Below are 14,996 nucleotides of genomic sequence, written 5' to 3'. Positions count from 1 at the left end.
TCCCTCTCCTGGGGCCGGCTGCCGAGGCTCCAACCAGCCAAACTGGAGCCGCAGCAGGAGAAGAATCACGGTGGCGGCAGCAGCAGCAGCTCAGGTGTGTGAAGGGAAGAGGACGGGACGGCCCACACGCCCCTGTGAAACCGGCACACCCAGAAAACCGGCAGAGCCAGAGCCAGCAGAGAGAGAGGAGGAGGAGGCCCCGCCCGGACCAGGCCTTACCTGCTCCAGCATCTGGATGGTGCCTGCCTGCTCGTCCAGCTCCTCCTCCTGGTCTTTGGCCTTGGCCTCCAGGTCCCGAAGCTGCTTCCGCACCTTGGCCAGAGACGCCTCATCCTTGGACTCCTGGGAGGAGAGGTCCTGCAGCTCGGCCTCCAGGGACTCCACCTTCTGGGTGACGCTGGTGATGCTGGACTCCTTGTCCTGGGAAGGGAGGGACGCCCGCGGGGAATGTTTAAGTGTGAGGCAGGGAAGCTCAAAAGCCCCAAGCAGCCCCTCATGAGACAGGTGCTGCTGCTCTGGATCCCAAGAAAAGGCCGTCGGGTGAAAGTGGAGAGTTTTCCTTCAGAGCACACAGCTTAGGGAAGGACCCTTGCTGGGCTGAAGGCACCCAAAGCCACACAGCTGAGGGAGAGCTCCAGCAAGGCCCTTTCCCAGGCTTGCCTGGGAACACAGGAAGTTGCCTCATACAGAGTCGGACCATTGGTCCTTCTAGCTTGGTATCAGCTGTAGTTTGGCTTCCTGTCATTCCCAGAGACGTTGAGAATGGGACCTTGGGCTTCCCGCATGCAAGAAAGGTGTTGTGCTGCTGAAGTGCAGCCATATTCCCCAAACTAGACCATTCTTCCATCATACTCAGGACTGATGACACTGACCAGCAATGGCTCTCTGGGCCTCAGTGGCTCTTCCAGCCCTGATCAGAGACACTGTTGGGGACTCATGGGACAAGAAAGAAGATTCTGGCTAAACATTAGGAAGAACTTTCCAACACTGGAATGAATTTCCCCTGCAGGTGGTGGGCTCTCCTGTCCAGGATGCCTTAGGTGAGATTCCTGCATTGCCGGGGGTTGGACTAGACAACCCAAGTCTATGATTCTGTGACTGAATCTGGGACCTTATGCATGCAAAGCTAGGTCCTCATTTCCCTTTGGGGGGGGGTTTCAGTTTTCAACGCTGCAGGACAGAGCACCCACCTCAAGCTGCTGCTTGAGGCTGAACACCTCAGCGATGAGCATGTCCTTCTCACGCCCCAGCTTCTCCCGGCCCAGCTTCTCGCGATGGGCCTCTTCGTGGGCCTGTGAGAGCTCGCTGTCAAACCTGTGGGTGAGAGAGACACATGCGCAACTCAGAGTCTGCGCTCTGCTGGCTGAGGATACCTAGCCTGCTCCCTCTGCCACCTGGGCTGCAGCAACAGCTGCCTTCCTCCATTCCTTAGTGCAGCTCCATCTGCTGCATGTTTAATTTAATATAAATATGTATACGTTGCTGTGGAGGGGGGGGGGTGTCCGCCGAAGCAGCTCTCAAACGTAATTTAAAAAACACAAACAATAAACTGAAATTATGAACCAACAACAACTTCACTAAAAGCAACGCAGCAGCACCGTTAAGAAAACTCTGGGGACAAGGCAAAAACAAGAGCATGTCTAATTTAACAGAACCATTGTGGTGGTGTTTTCTGAAGGACGGGAGGGCAGAGTTTAAGCAAGCCTTCCAGGGCCTGTGCGCCAGTGAAGGTCTTGCTCCACATTCCCACAAACTGTGGCTCAGGTGGTGGCAGGACATGGAAGAGTCTCAGCACTCCATACTGAGGTCCAGCTGGGAACTGCCAGCACTAGGTAAGAGGCTGGGAGGCCCCTGGGCTCCACCCTGCTCCCAGGAACATCACAACTATTAACATTGAACCATGGAACTCCCCACCACAGGAGGCAGTGAGGGCCAATAACTTGGGTGGCTTTAAAAGAGGATTAGACAAATTCATGGAGAAGAGGGGCTATCTGCCACCACAGCTGGAGGCAGCACTCCTTCTGAATACCAGTTTGGGAGATTGCTGTGATTGCTTGCAGGTTTCCCTGTGGAGAGAACAAGATGCTGGACTAGATGGGCCACCGGCCTGATCCAGCAGGCCCTTCTTATGTTCTTAAATCGGGAGCATGACGGCGTTTGTCCTTGATTTAGGGCCCCTGCCGAAAGAAGCTTGTTCAGGCCCAAACCATAGACTGAGAACGTCGGTTTGAGAGCTGCTCACATGCACCTGATCTTATCCCAGCAGCCAGAAAAGCAAGAATTTTGCTTTTTAAAAAGTTGTTTTTAATGAACTGCTAATACTTCCATTTTTGATGGGTATTAGAACCACAATGGCTTGTTTCTGGAGAGATCTGAACAAGGCCAGTATTTATTTCTGGTGTGGGAACTTGCTTTATTAGATAAAGCTCAACCCACAAGCCATGCACTTCCAGGGAAAAATGTTTTTAAAAAATAAAAATTGCAGAGGTTTGCTTTCTTTTTATTACATATGTCAATAAGGAAGAACACGGCCCGTCACCTCCCTCTGCTTATCAATGGATTTGGTTGATTCAATAATATATGCTATTATTGCTCTCTAAGATTCATCCCACCGGTAGCACTAATGGGTTTTATTTTATCCCATGTTTAAAAGCATACTCAAACTTTTACTTTTATTGTACCAGCCTGGTATGTGTGTGTGTTGCTAATGATGTTAGCTCAATGAAAAGAAAACAGGGGGAAATTAAAGGGTTTCCTCACAAAAGCTGAATTCTGCACTTGCTATTGAACTGATCGCACGGCGGAAGACCTGACGGACGGGTGGTTCTGGAGGCAAGCCTGCTCCCACCTCGCTGTTTTGAAATCAACCTGCAGCCTCGATAGCTGTGCACACACAGCCCTGGCACAGCCATGGGGAGCTCGTTTTGCCTCCTTCCCGCCTCCCTCCCTCTTGAAGCTTCCGCCTGCCACCCGCTAGCTGGGTCCCCTGCCAAGAGCCTCCCCCCCCCCACCCCTCTGCTTTAAACCTGCTCTCAGCTGGGGGCCTCTCAACTCCTCTGTTTACAAGCCTTTAATTTCCACCAGAAGAGCCGCAAAGCAGGGAGCAAATTGCAGAGAATCCTCCCCGGTGCCTTCCCTGAATTGCTAATCGAAAGATCCTGCCTGTTATTGTCGGGGAGCTGGGGGGGGAATTAAGAGAGGTGTGGAGGATGCAAGGTGTGTGGGAAGGTGGGGTTAAGGGCTTGCTGGCAGAGAGAGACAGTGAGCAGAAAAGTCAATGAAGATGAAAGCCTGCACAGGAAAGAAGGGCTACCAAGCAGGCACATGCACACACAGCGTTCAGAGTTCCTGCTGGGTCTGGGGCCCAGCTAGCCGAACATCTTGTTCTGGATACTAGCCACAATGACTGTGCTCTTGGAAGCAATATTTCCGCTGGGAATCTCAAGTGGGGAAGGCGCTGTTGTGCTCAGGTCTTGCTTTCTGGCTCCCCCCTGGGAAATCTAGCAGACCACAGGATGCCGGGCTAGATGGGGCCCCCTTTGGCCTCATCCAGCAGGACTCTTCTGATGTTTATGGGTGGCGCAGCAGAGTTACAGATCAAATCAGGGAAGCCCTGAGTTCAAATCCCTGCCCAGCCAGAGAGGGAGAGGGAGAGAGACTGTCCCCAGCTAACAACCTTATAGGGTTGTTGTGAAGATAACACAGGGTAACTTGGGCTAGATGTGGCCTTAAAACAAAAAGCAGCATCACGATAGATGCTGGAGGCAAAGACCAAGAGAAGGCCTGTTGTCTCTCCTGCCCCACTTGTGGGCTTTCCAGGGCTAGCCACAGCTGGAACCCAGAATGCTGGATGACATGGAGCCTTGGCCTGAGGCAGCAGAACGCTTTTTATTCCTTCTGTCAGCTGTGCAACAGAGCTAGCCAAACTCAAATGACTGGTATCTGGGGCTCCAGATGAACCCCATGGGGTGTGTGAACCCCACCGACTAGAGCCACCCAGGGGTCCTGCCCTACATCACCGGAGGCCTCAAGGACCCTCTCTTGAGGGCGGGAGAAAGCCACAGCGGAGCCGGCGCAAACTCCTCTCCAATTTCCATCCTTGGCTCCGTGGTGAAACATCAGTGTCGCCCGCCCATTTATTTAGTGACCCATGTTAAACGTCCAGTCAACTAATCCCCATTCTTCTCCGCGCCGAGTAATAAATAGCGGCATTAACGCGGGCTCTGCTCTTCGGAAATTGAAATTAATTAGGTTGATTCTCTCACTCGCTGGGTCTCTCTCTTTTCTTCCTCTCTCTTTCTGCCGTGTGATCATTACCATAATGAGATGAAAGCGTCTCCACTGCTTAATAACATTTTTTTCCTTAGGAGGGAAAAAAAAGTGAGCGGAGTCTCGTAATGGGAGAGGAGATGGCGAGGAAAGGAGAGGGCGGGGGGGGTGGGGAGAAGGATGGAGGGCACAGTCCAGGCTCTGATGCTAACGGCTCTCCAGACAACTTCTCAGTTCCTTAATTGCTCATCATTAGATGGCACTACCTGGATTTGCAGCAAACAGCGGCGGGGGGTTGGGGTTGGGGGAGGGACACACACAGGCTGCCTTCTCTGGCCATTCTGCCCCAACAAAGTTGAGCAGTGAAATGAGATGCAGATTGGTGGGGAGAGGAAAGTTAGGTGAACCTCTGCAACGCACAGGGGAAAGGCAGTAGCACCCTCAGAGACACAGCTGGCATCTTTCACACAGGAAGGGACACTCTGCGATGGGACTCCTGGGGGTGGCAAGCTAAACTGGGGGTGGGGGGTTCTCCTGGGGAAGGAGTGGTAGTTAAACTGTGGAACTTGCAAAGAAGGCGGCGATGGCCACCAACTTAGGCGACAGCTTTAAAAGAGGCTTAGGCCATTTCGTGGAGGAGGTGAGGGCCATCGAAGGTTACTAGCCAGGATATGGCTCTGCTCTGCCTCCATGGCTGGGTGGGGAGCAATGCTTCTGACCACCAGATGCTAGAAACCACAGGGAGATTGCTCTGATGCTCAGCTCCTGTTTGAAGGTTTCCCACAGGCATCTGGTCGGCCACTGGAGGACAAGATACGGGACTAGGTGGGCCACTGGCCTCATCCAGCAGGTTCTTCTTCTGTTCTTGACGGTCAAATTAGCACAATGCTGAATTCCACCCAATAATTAAAATTACACAGCACTGGGCGGGGGTGAATGGACCTAGGACTGGACTTCACGGGCTGCATTGTTGAGCTGTGCTCCCATCAACACACCCTGAGGCAGGTGCTACAAGGCATAGCTGTCAACTTTTCCCTTTTCTTGTGAGGAATCCTATTCAGAATAAGGGATTTTCCCTTTAAAAAAGGGAAACGTTGACAGCTATGCTACAAGGGGACGTCAGAAATTTGTTCCTACAGAACCAGACTGAGCAGAAAGTCGACTGGGCTCTATCGGCAGATCAGCTGGGTGGAAGAGGCAATGTGGTGCGGTGGTTAGAATCCTGAACCAGAACCAGGGGGACCAGGGTTCAAATCTTCCCTTGGGCGTAAACCCCACTGGTTGACTTTGGGCCAGTCACTATCTCTCAGCCTAGCCTACTTCACAAGGTTGTTGTGAGACTAAAATGGGGAGGGGGAGAAGTGTGTACACCACCCTGAGCTCCTTGGAGAACAAACAAAATGATCTGAAGTAGATGAAACATGGGTTTCTGACTCCCAGATTGTTTCACAATAGGTCCCTGGACACGTTCTCAGGTCAGATGATGACGCCATCTTGCTGAAGGTCTGGGCCCAGTCAGTGCCTGGAGCGGGGAGACCACCTTGGGACTCTCCTCCCCTGCACTGCATGCTGTTTTGAGTGTCATTGTGATGGATGTGAGAAGCATTCCAAAGCCACAGCAACAGCAGAAAGAGGCCTCCCACACCCACAGCCCCTTCCCTAAAAAGCACCTGTTGGAATTCCTGATTTGTGCTAAGAATAGATCTGTACTTTGCACATGGAGGTTGCCACAGTCTACGGCTGGGAAGGTGCAACAGGGAATTGGAACCGTTCTGCAACGGCCACCAGCACCAGTGGGCTGCTCTTCCGCACCCAGCTGCAGTCGGCAGGCCTTGGGGATCTGGTAAGCCTCCCTCACAAGGCAGAGCTCTTTCCACTCCTACCCGGCGACTGGCTCAAGGCCCTCCCCGCCACCTGCCTCTCACCTGCGCTGCTTCTTCTCCAGCTCGTGATTGCGGCCTTGCTGGCCTTCCAAGTGCAGCTTGGTGTCCTGCAGCTCAGCCGTCAGCCGCTGGCACTTCTTCTTCAGCGTCTGCAGGGCACGCTGGCTCTCCTCGCTGTCCGCTTGCAAGTCGGTCAGCTGTGAAGGGAAGAGGGCCGTCAGAGGACCTGGGAGAAAAGCCTGGCTGCTGAGTCAGGCCAATGGCCCATCTCACAATGGCCAACCAGATGCCCCAAAAGGAAGTCCACAAGCAGGGCCTGAGCTCAGCAGCCCCTCTCCAGTTGTAGTTCCCCATCAGCTGGTATTCAGAGGTAGACTGTGCCTGGGCATGGAGGCTCTGCTATCACAACAGATCTCCTTAAGAAGAGACTGGCTGCTGAGCCAAGCCAAAGAAGACCCATCTCGTCCAGTATCCTGTTTTCACGCTGGCTGATCAGATGGGCTGATCAGGTGCCCTTTATGGGACGCCAGCAAGCAGGACCCAGGCACAAGAGCTCTCTCCCACTCCTGCAGCTTCCATCAAGGGGTATCCAGGAGCATTGCTGCCTCCTATGCCCTTTTAAAATGTGTAAGGTTTTATTTGGGGGGGTGTTATTAGGTTGTTGTTTTTATTTTGATTATGTATTTTGTGGTTTTATATTCTGATTTTATTCTGTGAACCGCCTCAAGACCTGCGGGTACAGGGCAGTATATGCATTCATTCTCTCTCTCTCTCTCTCTATATATATATATATATATATATATCCAGCCATAGAGGCAGGGCATAGCCATTTGTGCGCTTGGAGGGTACTCGATGATTGGCCTAGTCTAAATTTCTGCCCCTCCCCACACAATCCCCCAACCCTCTCCATTCCAATCTCTCTCTCTCTCTCTCTCTCTCTCTCTCTCTCTCTCTCTCTCTCTCTCTCTCTCTCTCCCTCTCACAATTTAGACAAAAGATTTAATATGTGCCACTACCAGACAGCAAGTGGATCTCCCAGTGTGCTTACAGAGCAAACTGTTCCCAGGAGAATTAAGATAGCAATGCAATGGTCAGGCCATTCCTTCCTCCCTACGTGGTGCCCAGGTTTGGCCAGAAATCACCCCCCCCCCCATTTTAGGAGGAAAGAAGGGAAGGTTGTGGGACTTGTTGTGCAACGGCAGCTAAGTTGCTACACTGTGCCAGCAGCCAACACACCATGCCCATAAAAGCAGAGGCGGCAAAGCAAAACAGTAGAGGGTGCTTTTAAAAACTTAAATGAAACAGACAACTTAAGAAAGGACCTTGCAAGAGCACGCAACTCCAGCCAATTAGTCATGACTTGTGGCAGAAAAGGGTGGGAAGAGGAAGGCATCCTGGGAAATTGAGAGAGGGGGGTGTGCTTTGGCAGCACAGAGGAAACGGCTGTCTGGTGCCCAGTGCATCAAGGTGTGCTGAAGGGAGATGGAGGAGAAGGAGAGGCTAGGTGACTGTGAAAGAGAGAGAAAACTGACCCGTCGCTCCAGCTGCCTCTTGCCCTGCTGCTCCACCTCCAGCTTGTCCTCAAACTCCTGCTGCAGGCGCTTCTTGGTGAAATCGATCTCGCGGACGGCGCGCTCGTACTTCAGGCGCCACTCGCCACCTGCAAGGAGAAGGAGGCAGAAATGGAACAGAGGTTAGGCGGACAGGGATGAGCTGGGAGAAAAAAACTCGTCCTTATCCCTGAGGCCGCAGACACAGGCGACCACAGGTTTCACTTTGTGGAGCAAGAACTTGGTGGTAGATGGGTTGGGTTCAGAAATGAAAATGTACGGACATAAGATGAGTCTGGCTGGATCAGGCCAATGGATCCTCTAGTCTAGTTCTCACAGTGGCCAACCAGATGCCCCAAGGGGAAGCTCACCAGCAGGACCATAGCTGTCAACGTTTTCCTTTTTTTAAGGGAAATTCCCTTGTTCAGAATAGGATTCCTTGCAAGAAAAGAGAAAAGTTGACAGCTATGAGCATGACCCGAGCGCAAAATCACTCTGTCCCCCTGCGACTGGCATTCAGAGGCATAATGCCTCTGATGGAGGTGACAGAACAGAGTCATCATGGCAAGTCACCTCTGACAGCACTGTCCTCTATTAATCTGTCGAATCTAAACACTTACGTTTCCAGACCAGCCTCTCCAAACCACGAGGACTAGTAACTTAACTTTAAACGTAAGAGACCAAAGGTTGAGCTATCTGAAATCCGTCTGCTTTGCATAATTCAGTCTACTGCCAAATAGGATTATGTATTCTGTGGTTTTATATTCTGATTTTATTCTGTGAACCGCCCTGAGACCAGCGGGTATAGGGCGGTATATAAATTCAAAAGGAAGGAAGGAAGGAAGGAAGGAAGGAAGGAAGGAAGGAAGGAAGGAAGGAAGGAAGGAAGGAAGGAAGGAAGGAAGGACTGGAGAATGGACAGAGAATGGGGGAGCTGGACACAGCCAAGACAAGGAGCAGGGAATGTGAATGTTTTTTAGGGTAGGCCCACCTGAGTCGTCGTCGTCCATCTCACCGTTGAGCTCAGCGGCACGGATGAGACGGGCCTCCATCACCTCCATCTCCATGGAGTCCATCTGCTTCTTAAGAGCATCGTACTTGGCCTGGAAGGCGGAAGAGGCAAGCCACTTCAGAACACACAAGAGGCGGCAAGGACGCTCCCCTGACCCCACTTCACCAGCGGGGCAGATCCTGCTGAGATGCTACTGTGCAGGAGGAGGACAGGTGGCCAAAGGCAGGGCTGAGATCAGACGGACCCCAAACATTATTATTGCATTACTCAACTGCCTTTTACATCCACGCTAAGGCAATTCACCAATGTTTATAATAAAAAATAGCTAAAAATAGTTTTTAAAGGGGAACAAAGTGAACACCTTAAGGCAGAGAGACATCCAGCTGAGAAAGCTTGTCGGAGCAAAAATGCCTGCAATGGCTTCTGGAGAGTTCAGATTGTGGGCGCCTGTCGTGTCTCGACATGGATCCTGTTCCCCAGAAGGGAGGCAGCTGCACTGACAGCCCTGCTCTGCGTTACTGCAAAGTGGGCTTCAGATACTTTGGGGGGACACGGTGGGAGTTTGCAGCAGCTGGAGCCTGGCAGCTTCAGCAAGCAGGCAGAAGCCCAAGGCTGCTTTCTTGTGGGGAATTGTTTCCTATTTATTATTGCTATGTCTGCGTTCACCCAGTGCAACCTCAGGGACCTCCCCTCTGCAGGGGTCAAACGCTCAAATCTCCTGTGCGCTCAGGAGCACCACCGCTTTCCAGAGGGAGGAGAAACGTCAAGCAGAACCAAACCTAGAAGCAGCATTCAGAAGAAGGCTGACCTGATCTCTTGGGGGGGGGGGCTAAGCAAAGTCCTCTGTGTTTTATTTTGTTTATTCTGTCAGGTTTGTAAAGCCATTTCTATGCTGCTTAGGATGGCTCTTTTATTATTAAATTATCCCTTTGGGAAAGTACATTATCATCATCTCCGGAAACAATCTTTGGAAACTTCTGTCAAAGGGCAGGGAGACATGTGCTCATAGAATTAGGCCTCACCCACCCAATATACATTTAAAGCCCTATCATACCACTTTATACGGTCATGGCTTCACCCAAAGAATTCTGGGAGCTTTAATTTATTGAGGGTGCTGAGAGTTATTAGAACACCCTCCACTCCCTTCTCAGGGCTACAATTCCCACGATGGCTTAACAACCAATCCTTCTTCATGGGGAACTCTGGGAAATGTAGTTCTGGGAAAGGGAACAGGGGGTCTCCTAACAACTCTCAGCACCCTTAACAAACTACACTTCCCCAAATTCTTTGGGAGGAAGCCAAATCTGTTTAAAGTAGCATGATATTGACTTAAATGTATGGTGTGGATGCGGCTTTAGTGCCACGCAGGAACCCAACTGATCTGGCACAGGAAGCTGAATGACAACCATAGAGTCTTTCTTTGGGGTGGCTAGGTTGGGTTGGGACTGAGGGGCACTTGCTTAACCCTGCCCCACCCCCCACAAAGCGGAGATTCTGCCCCTCTTGGCTGACCTGCAGATCCTTCATGTCCTTCTCTGCTCGCAGCCGCTCTGCTGTCTCAGCGTCCAGGAGCTGGGAAGCGGATTCTCCCGTGTTCCTCTCGTCGGTCAGTTCTGAGCTGAGCTCCGAGATCTAGAGATGGGGGAAGTAAGTGGCAGGGATGGGATTTTGCACACTACTTTCATTAATATGTGCCCCTTTTATGGACACTTTACACTAGTTTATGCCTTTCTAGCGCACATTCCTTGGCTGGAGACCAACACTGGAAAATTTGGATTAGGGTAGGTTCACTCTGAAATGCAAAATTATTTGAATTTCTTCCCCTCCCCCCCCCCCATTCCTACTGGGGTGTGACCTGATCTAAAGTAGGTCATGACAGCAGCAGTACCCCCATCACCACCACCCTACAATACATGGTAAAAACAAACCAACAAAGAAATGGCTCTCCGGCTGCCTGTCTGGGTTAAAGGTGTGTCTGCAAAGGCTGGATCCTGCTGCACTAAGCCCTGGGTTGCTGCGTGCAGCTCCTGACTTGGCTCTAAGGATGCAGGATCTTCCTGCCCTACACCCTGCTTCCATGCAGCTCCTAGCACACGCTTCCGGGGCTGGAACTGAAGGCACATTTAAGAGGCGAGAGCTGGGGCGTCCCGGGAACCACCTCACCTTGCTCTCCAGGCGGTCGCTGCTGAGTCGCAGTTCGTTCCTCTCCTTCTCCACCTTCTCCAGCCGGCTCTTCAGCTGCTGGATTTCCTCCTGTTCAGAAGGCAAAGGCAAGGTCAGGCCAAAGGCTGTCAAGCAGCAGCAGCAGCAGTAGCAGCGACCAAATCCCAAGAGTCCCTGCCTTGGGATTTGGAGCCGCAGCGTTAGTCAAGAGAGAAAGACATGCTTGGATCCATGACTGTTATTATGACCATCTTCAGAAGTATTGTTTGAATTTATATCCCACCTGCCCTCCCAACTAAGTCCAGGGCGGATCTGGCCCAATCGCCTTCTAAATCCGACCCATGGATGGTCCGGGAATCAGCATGTTTTTACATGAGTAGAATGTGTGCTTTTATTTAAAATGCATCTCCCAAAATATAGTCTGGCCCCCCCACAAGGTCTGAGGGACAGTGGACCGGCCCCCTGCTGAAAAAGTTTGCTGCTCTAATGTGGAGTTGAAAAAAGAAGTCCCTGCTGCAATGATCCTCCAGTTAAATACCTGGCAAGTAGGGAAGACCTCAGGCGCTTCTGGTGTTCTGCCCACTTTTGGCAGGTAAGATAATTGCTACTAAACAGGTCAGGGTTGGGGAACCTCCAAGCCTCTGAATTTGGCCCAAGAGGTCATTCCGGGCACACCCACCTGTCAGTCACTTGACGTCACAGGATGTCAGGTGCAGAGAACCATTTTCCCTGACCGTAGTGCTATGTGCCAAGATTAGAGGTAAGGGGGTTTCTTCTCTCCAATCTTGGCGTTGTAGCCAACTGAGCTCTACTCAGAGTAGACCCACTGCAAGTAATAAGCTTTAGCTGTGTCTATTACCTTCAGGTCTACTCTGAGTAGGAGTAGCATTGGACGCAACACTTGGAGCTAAACAACACAGGGCTAAGACTGGAGATTAACCTCTGTTTCCTTTGATGGTAAAAGGCAGCGGCAGCAGGAGAAGCTTATCAGTGATCTCAGTGCTAGACAGCGCCAAGATCAGAGATAAGCCCGGGCTCGCTCCCAGGCTTGAAATTTGAATCACCAGGCATCATATGATGTCAAGTGACCAACAGGCGGGTGGCCCTGCCCACCTGCTAAAAAATAGATCTGGAGAGTGGACTAAAAACACTTGTCCATCCGCTGTTGTTGTCAAAAGCCAAGTCTTGCATGTAGACACAATGCCAGACGATAAGCCCCTTTGAGGCAAGGGGGAAAATAAATGTAATAACAATAATAGACCTCCCTGAAAGCTTGGAGAGCTTCTGCCAGTCAGTGTAGGCAACACTAAGCCAGGTGGACCAATCACCTGACTCAGGATAAGGCTGCCCCCCCCACCACTTTCCCCATCCAGCCCAGAGACCGTACGCACATCTTTGCCCCTGATCTGGTCCTCTGTGAGCTGAACTTCGATGAGAGGCCTGACGGTGGTGAAGAGTTTCCACCAGGGCCAGTTCTTCACCCCCTTGTTCTTCTTGATGTTCTTCTGCACACAGCGGATGGCCAGGTCTTGGATCTGCATCATTTGGGGTGGGGGGGGGAAGAAGAGGAGGAGGAAGAGGAGGACACCGGGTCAAGAAAACCCTCCTGGAAACAGCAGCGAACCCCCCACACACACACACTTCCCCAATGGGAGGCCTTGGCCTGTGGGTCAGTGCGGTACAGTGGTTAAAGACTAGCACCTGGGAGACCAGAGTTCAAATCCCCACTTGGCCACTGTGTGTGACCTTGGGCCAGTTCCTGCGTCTCTCAACCTCGCCTACCTCACAGGCTTGTTGTGGGGATTAAAGGAGGAGTGGGGAGAACCGCGTATGCCACCTAGGGCTCCTTGGAGAAAGAGGTGCAATAAAATGCAAAACAAATTGAAAGCCTAAGGCGAGGGTGCATGTGGGGGTGTTCCTGAACTCTTCTGCGAGACTACATGTTGGGGAGAGTCAGAGAGGGAGAGAAGAGAATCTGCAGGCAAGAAAGGGAGTTACGCTTTCCCATCTTAAAATTAGTCATCATTCCGTCTCCTTTATTACTGTTTCCCGCTGGCAAAGCAGCCACCCCCCCCCAACCCCGGCCATAAAGCCTAATCTTGCCGAAAACATTGGGCCCGCTTGGCCGTCTCGTTTATGCACTCGGTAATAAGCGGAGGAGCTGACACAGCTCTTTAATCTGCACGCTAACGGCCTCTGCCCGCCCTGCCGCTGCAAAGAGCTCCCCCGCCCACCCCCAAGCAAAACAGGAAAGCTCGGTTGTGGAGCTGCTTGCTTTGCGTGCAGAAGGACCCTGGTTCAACCCCAGGGGGAAAGACTCTGCCTGAAACTCTGGAGAGCTGCTGCCAGTCAGTGTAGGCAACACTGAGCTAGATGAAGCTGGCTGCAAGATTATGGCAACTTTGCATTTAAATCAGCTCTTTATTCAGAACCATGAGGACTGGAATCTTTCTTTCTTTTTAAGGGGAGGGCTGCAGCCAATTGGTAGAGCTATCTGCATGCAGAAGGCCCCGGGTGCAATTCCTGGCAGCATATTCTGGGATGGGGGCGAGGCTAGGAACCTCCTTCCTGCATAAAGGTCCAGACAGCCACTGCTGCCAGTCAGTGGAGGCAGCCCTGAACTAAATGAACACATGCGTGCGATTCAGCATAAGGCAGTTTCTGATGTTCCTACGCTCCACACCATCCCAACCCGACGGAGAGAGACAAACTTGCCCCTCTGTTCTAGAGCCCCTGCAGGATTCCTTCCCCACGCCCAGGACTCCCTTCCCATGCCTGGAAGAAGGTGAACTTGCCCTCCTCATCTTCTCCTAGGGATGGAGGGGACCCTCACAGCCGCCCCCAAATGTCATGAGAGACATCTCCCCTCACAAACATACACACACATATATAAAAAGGCACGTGTGCACCCATACAGAGAGAGGGAAAGAAAAAGAGAGAGAGAGAGACTCCGTACCTGCTAGAGGATTAAAGATCCCTCTTCCCTAAACTTGGGGAGTTCCCAGCTGTGCTCTGTGCAGAGCTTGCAATCCTGGGCCTCTGCCCAGTGCCTGTGGGAGGCACAGCTGCCCATTTTAGGCCAAGCAAGGAGGCCGCCAGCAGGAGACGTAAACGCAAGAGGGGTGGCAAAGAGCAGGATGGTGTGTGTGTGTGTGTGTGCGCGTGTGTGTGTGTAAGAGAGAGACAGACAGAGACATGGAGGCAGGCTGACACTAATTCCCCTTCCTCTACCCCCCTCCTGGACTTCTAAGAGCTCCCCCTGCCCCCACCCCCAGAATACCTTTCTCTTCTTGAAGTGCTGGCGTGCAAGGAAGCCCCGACAGGCCGCCTGGAAAAGCGTGATGTTCCTGCTCATCTGCTTATCCCGCTGCTCCTCCAGCTTGGGCAGTGTCCCTGCCCGGAAAAACACCTTTTCGAGGGGGGTGGGGGAGAAGATGGAGGGAGAAAGGGGGAAGGTTAATTCAAAGCACTCTATTCAAAACCATGAGGCCTAGAATCTTTATTTTTAGGGGAAGAGCTGCAGCAGTGGTAGAGCTACCTGCTGGGCCCGCAGAAGGTCCCAGGTTCAAGTCCCAGTGGCATCTCCAGGTTGGGCTGCAAGAGATCACTGCCTGGAATGCCAGAAAGCCACTGCTGCCAGTTTGGGAAGACAATGCTGAGCTAGGTGGGCTGTTGGCCAATGGGCCCATCTGGTCCAGCATCCTGTTCTCACAGTGGCCAACCAGATGCCCTTAATGAGAAACTCACAAGCAGGATCTAAGCACAACTTCCATGGGCGAAGAACTTACATTATTGGGTTGTTATTGTGTGTGCATTGCCTAAACACCATGCTCTGGGTTAGGGTAGGATATTTAATTATATAGCTATATGTTGTTGTTATACAGTGGTACCTCCGGTTGCGAACGGGATCCGTTCTGGAGGCCCGTTCGCAACATGAAAAGAGCACAACCTGCAGCGGTGTGTCTGCGCACGTGCGGGTTGCAATTTGCCACTTCTGCGCATGCGCGTGACGTCATTTTGCACGTCTGCGCATGCGCGAGTGGCGAAACCTGGAAGTAACCCTTTCTGGTACTTCCGAGTCATCGTGGGGCATAACCTGAAAGAATGTAACATGAAGCG

General features: G+C 52.0%; 1 protein-coding gene across 17 annotated transcripts in view; it reads right to left on the bottom strand.

Annotated features, from left to right (window-relative positions):
• The window catches only part of MYO18A (myosin XVIIIA), a gene marked incomplete at its 5' end in the record, with an annotated part of 144,832 nt that overhangs the window by 32,740 nt on the left and 97,096 nt on the right, over positions 1-14,996 (bottom strand). For all 17 annotated transcript variants that reach the window (XM_081890109.1, XM_081890120.1, XM_081890124.1 and 14 more), the window contains 9 exons: positions 220-420; positions 1,191-1,314; positions 6,195-6,349; positions 7,685-7,812; positions 8,694-8,805; positions 10,227-10,346; positions 10,878-10,967; positions 12,269-12,412; positions 14,158-14,286. In XM_081890109.1, coding sequence (XP_081746235.1) covers positions 220-420; positions 1,191-1,314; positions 6,195-6,349; positions 7,685-7,812; positions 8,694-8,805; positions 10,227-10,346; positions 10,878-10,967; positions 12,269-12,412; positions 14,158-14,286 — 1,203 coding nt within the window. The remainder of the gene's footprint in view (positions 1-219; positions 421-1,190; positions 1,315-6,194; positions 6,350-7,684; positions 7,813-8,693; positions 8,806-10,226; positions 10,347-10,877; positions 10,968-12,268; positions 12,413-14,157; positions 14,287-14,996) is intronic.

The sequence above is a fragment of the Podarcis melisellensis genome (genome assembly GCF_964234715.1).
Source record: "Podarcis melisellensis genome assembly, chromosome: 15".
Lineage (NCBI taxonomy): Eukaryota > Metazoa > Chordata > Lepidosauria > Squamata > Lacertidae > Podarcis > Podarcis melisellensis.
This window is presented reverse-complemented; position numbering and strand designations above follow the sequence as displayed.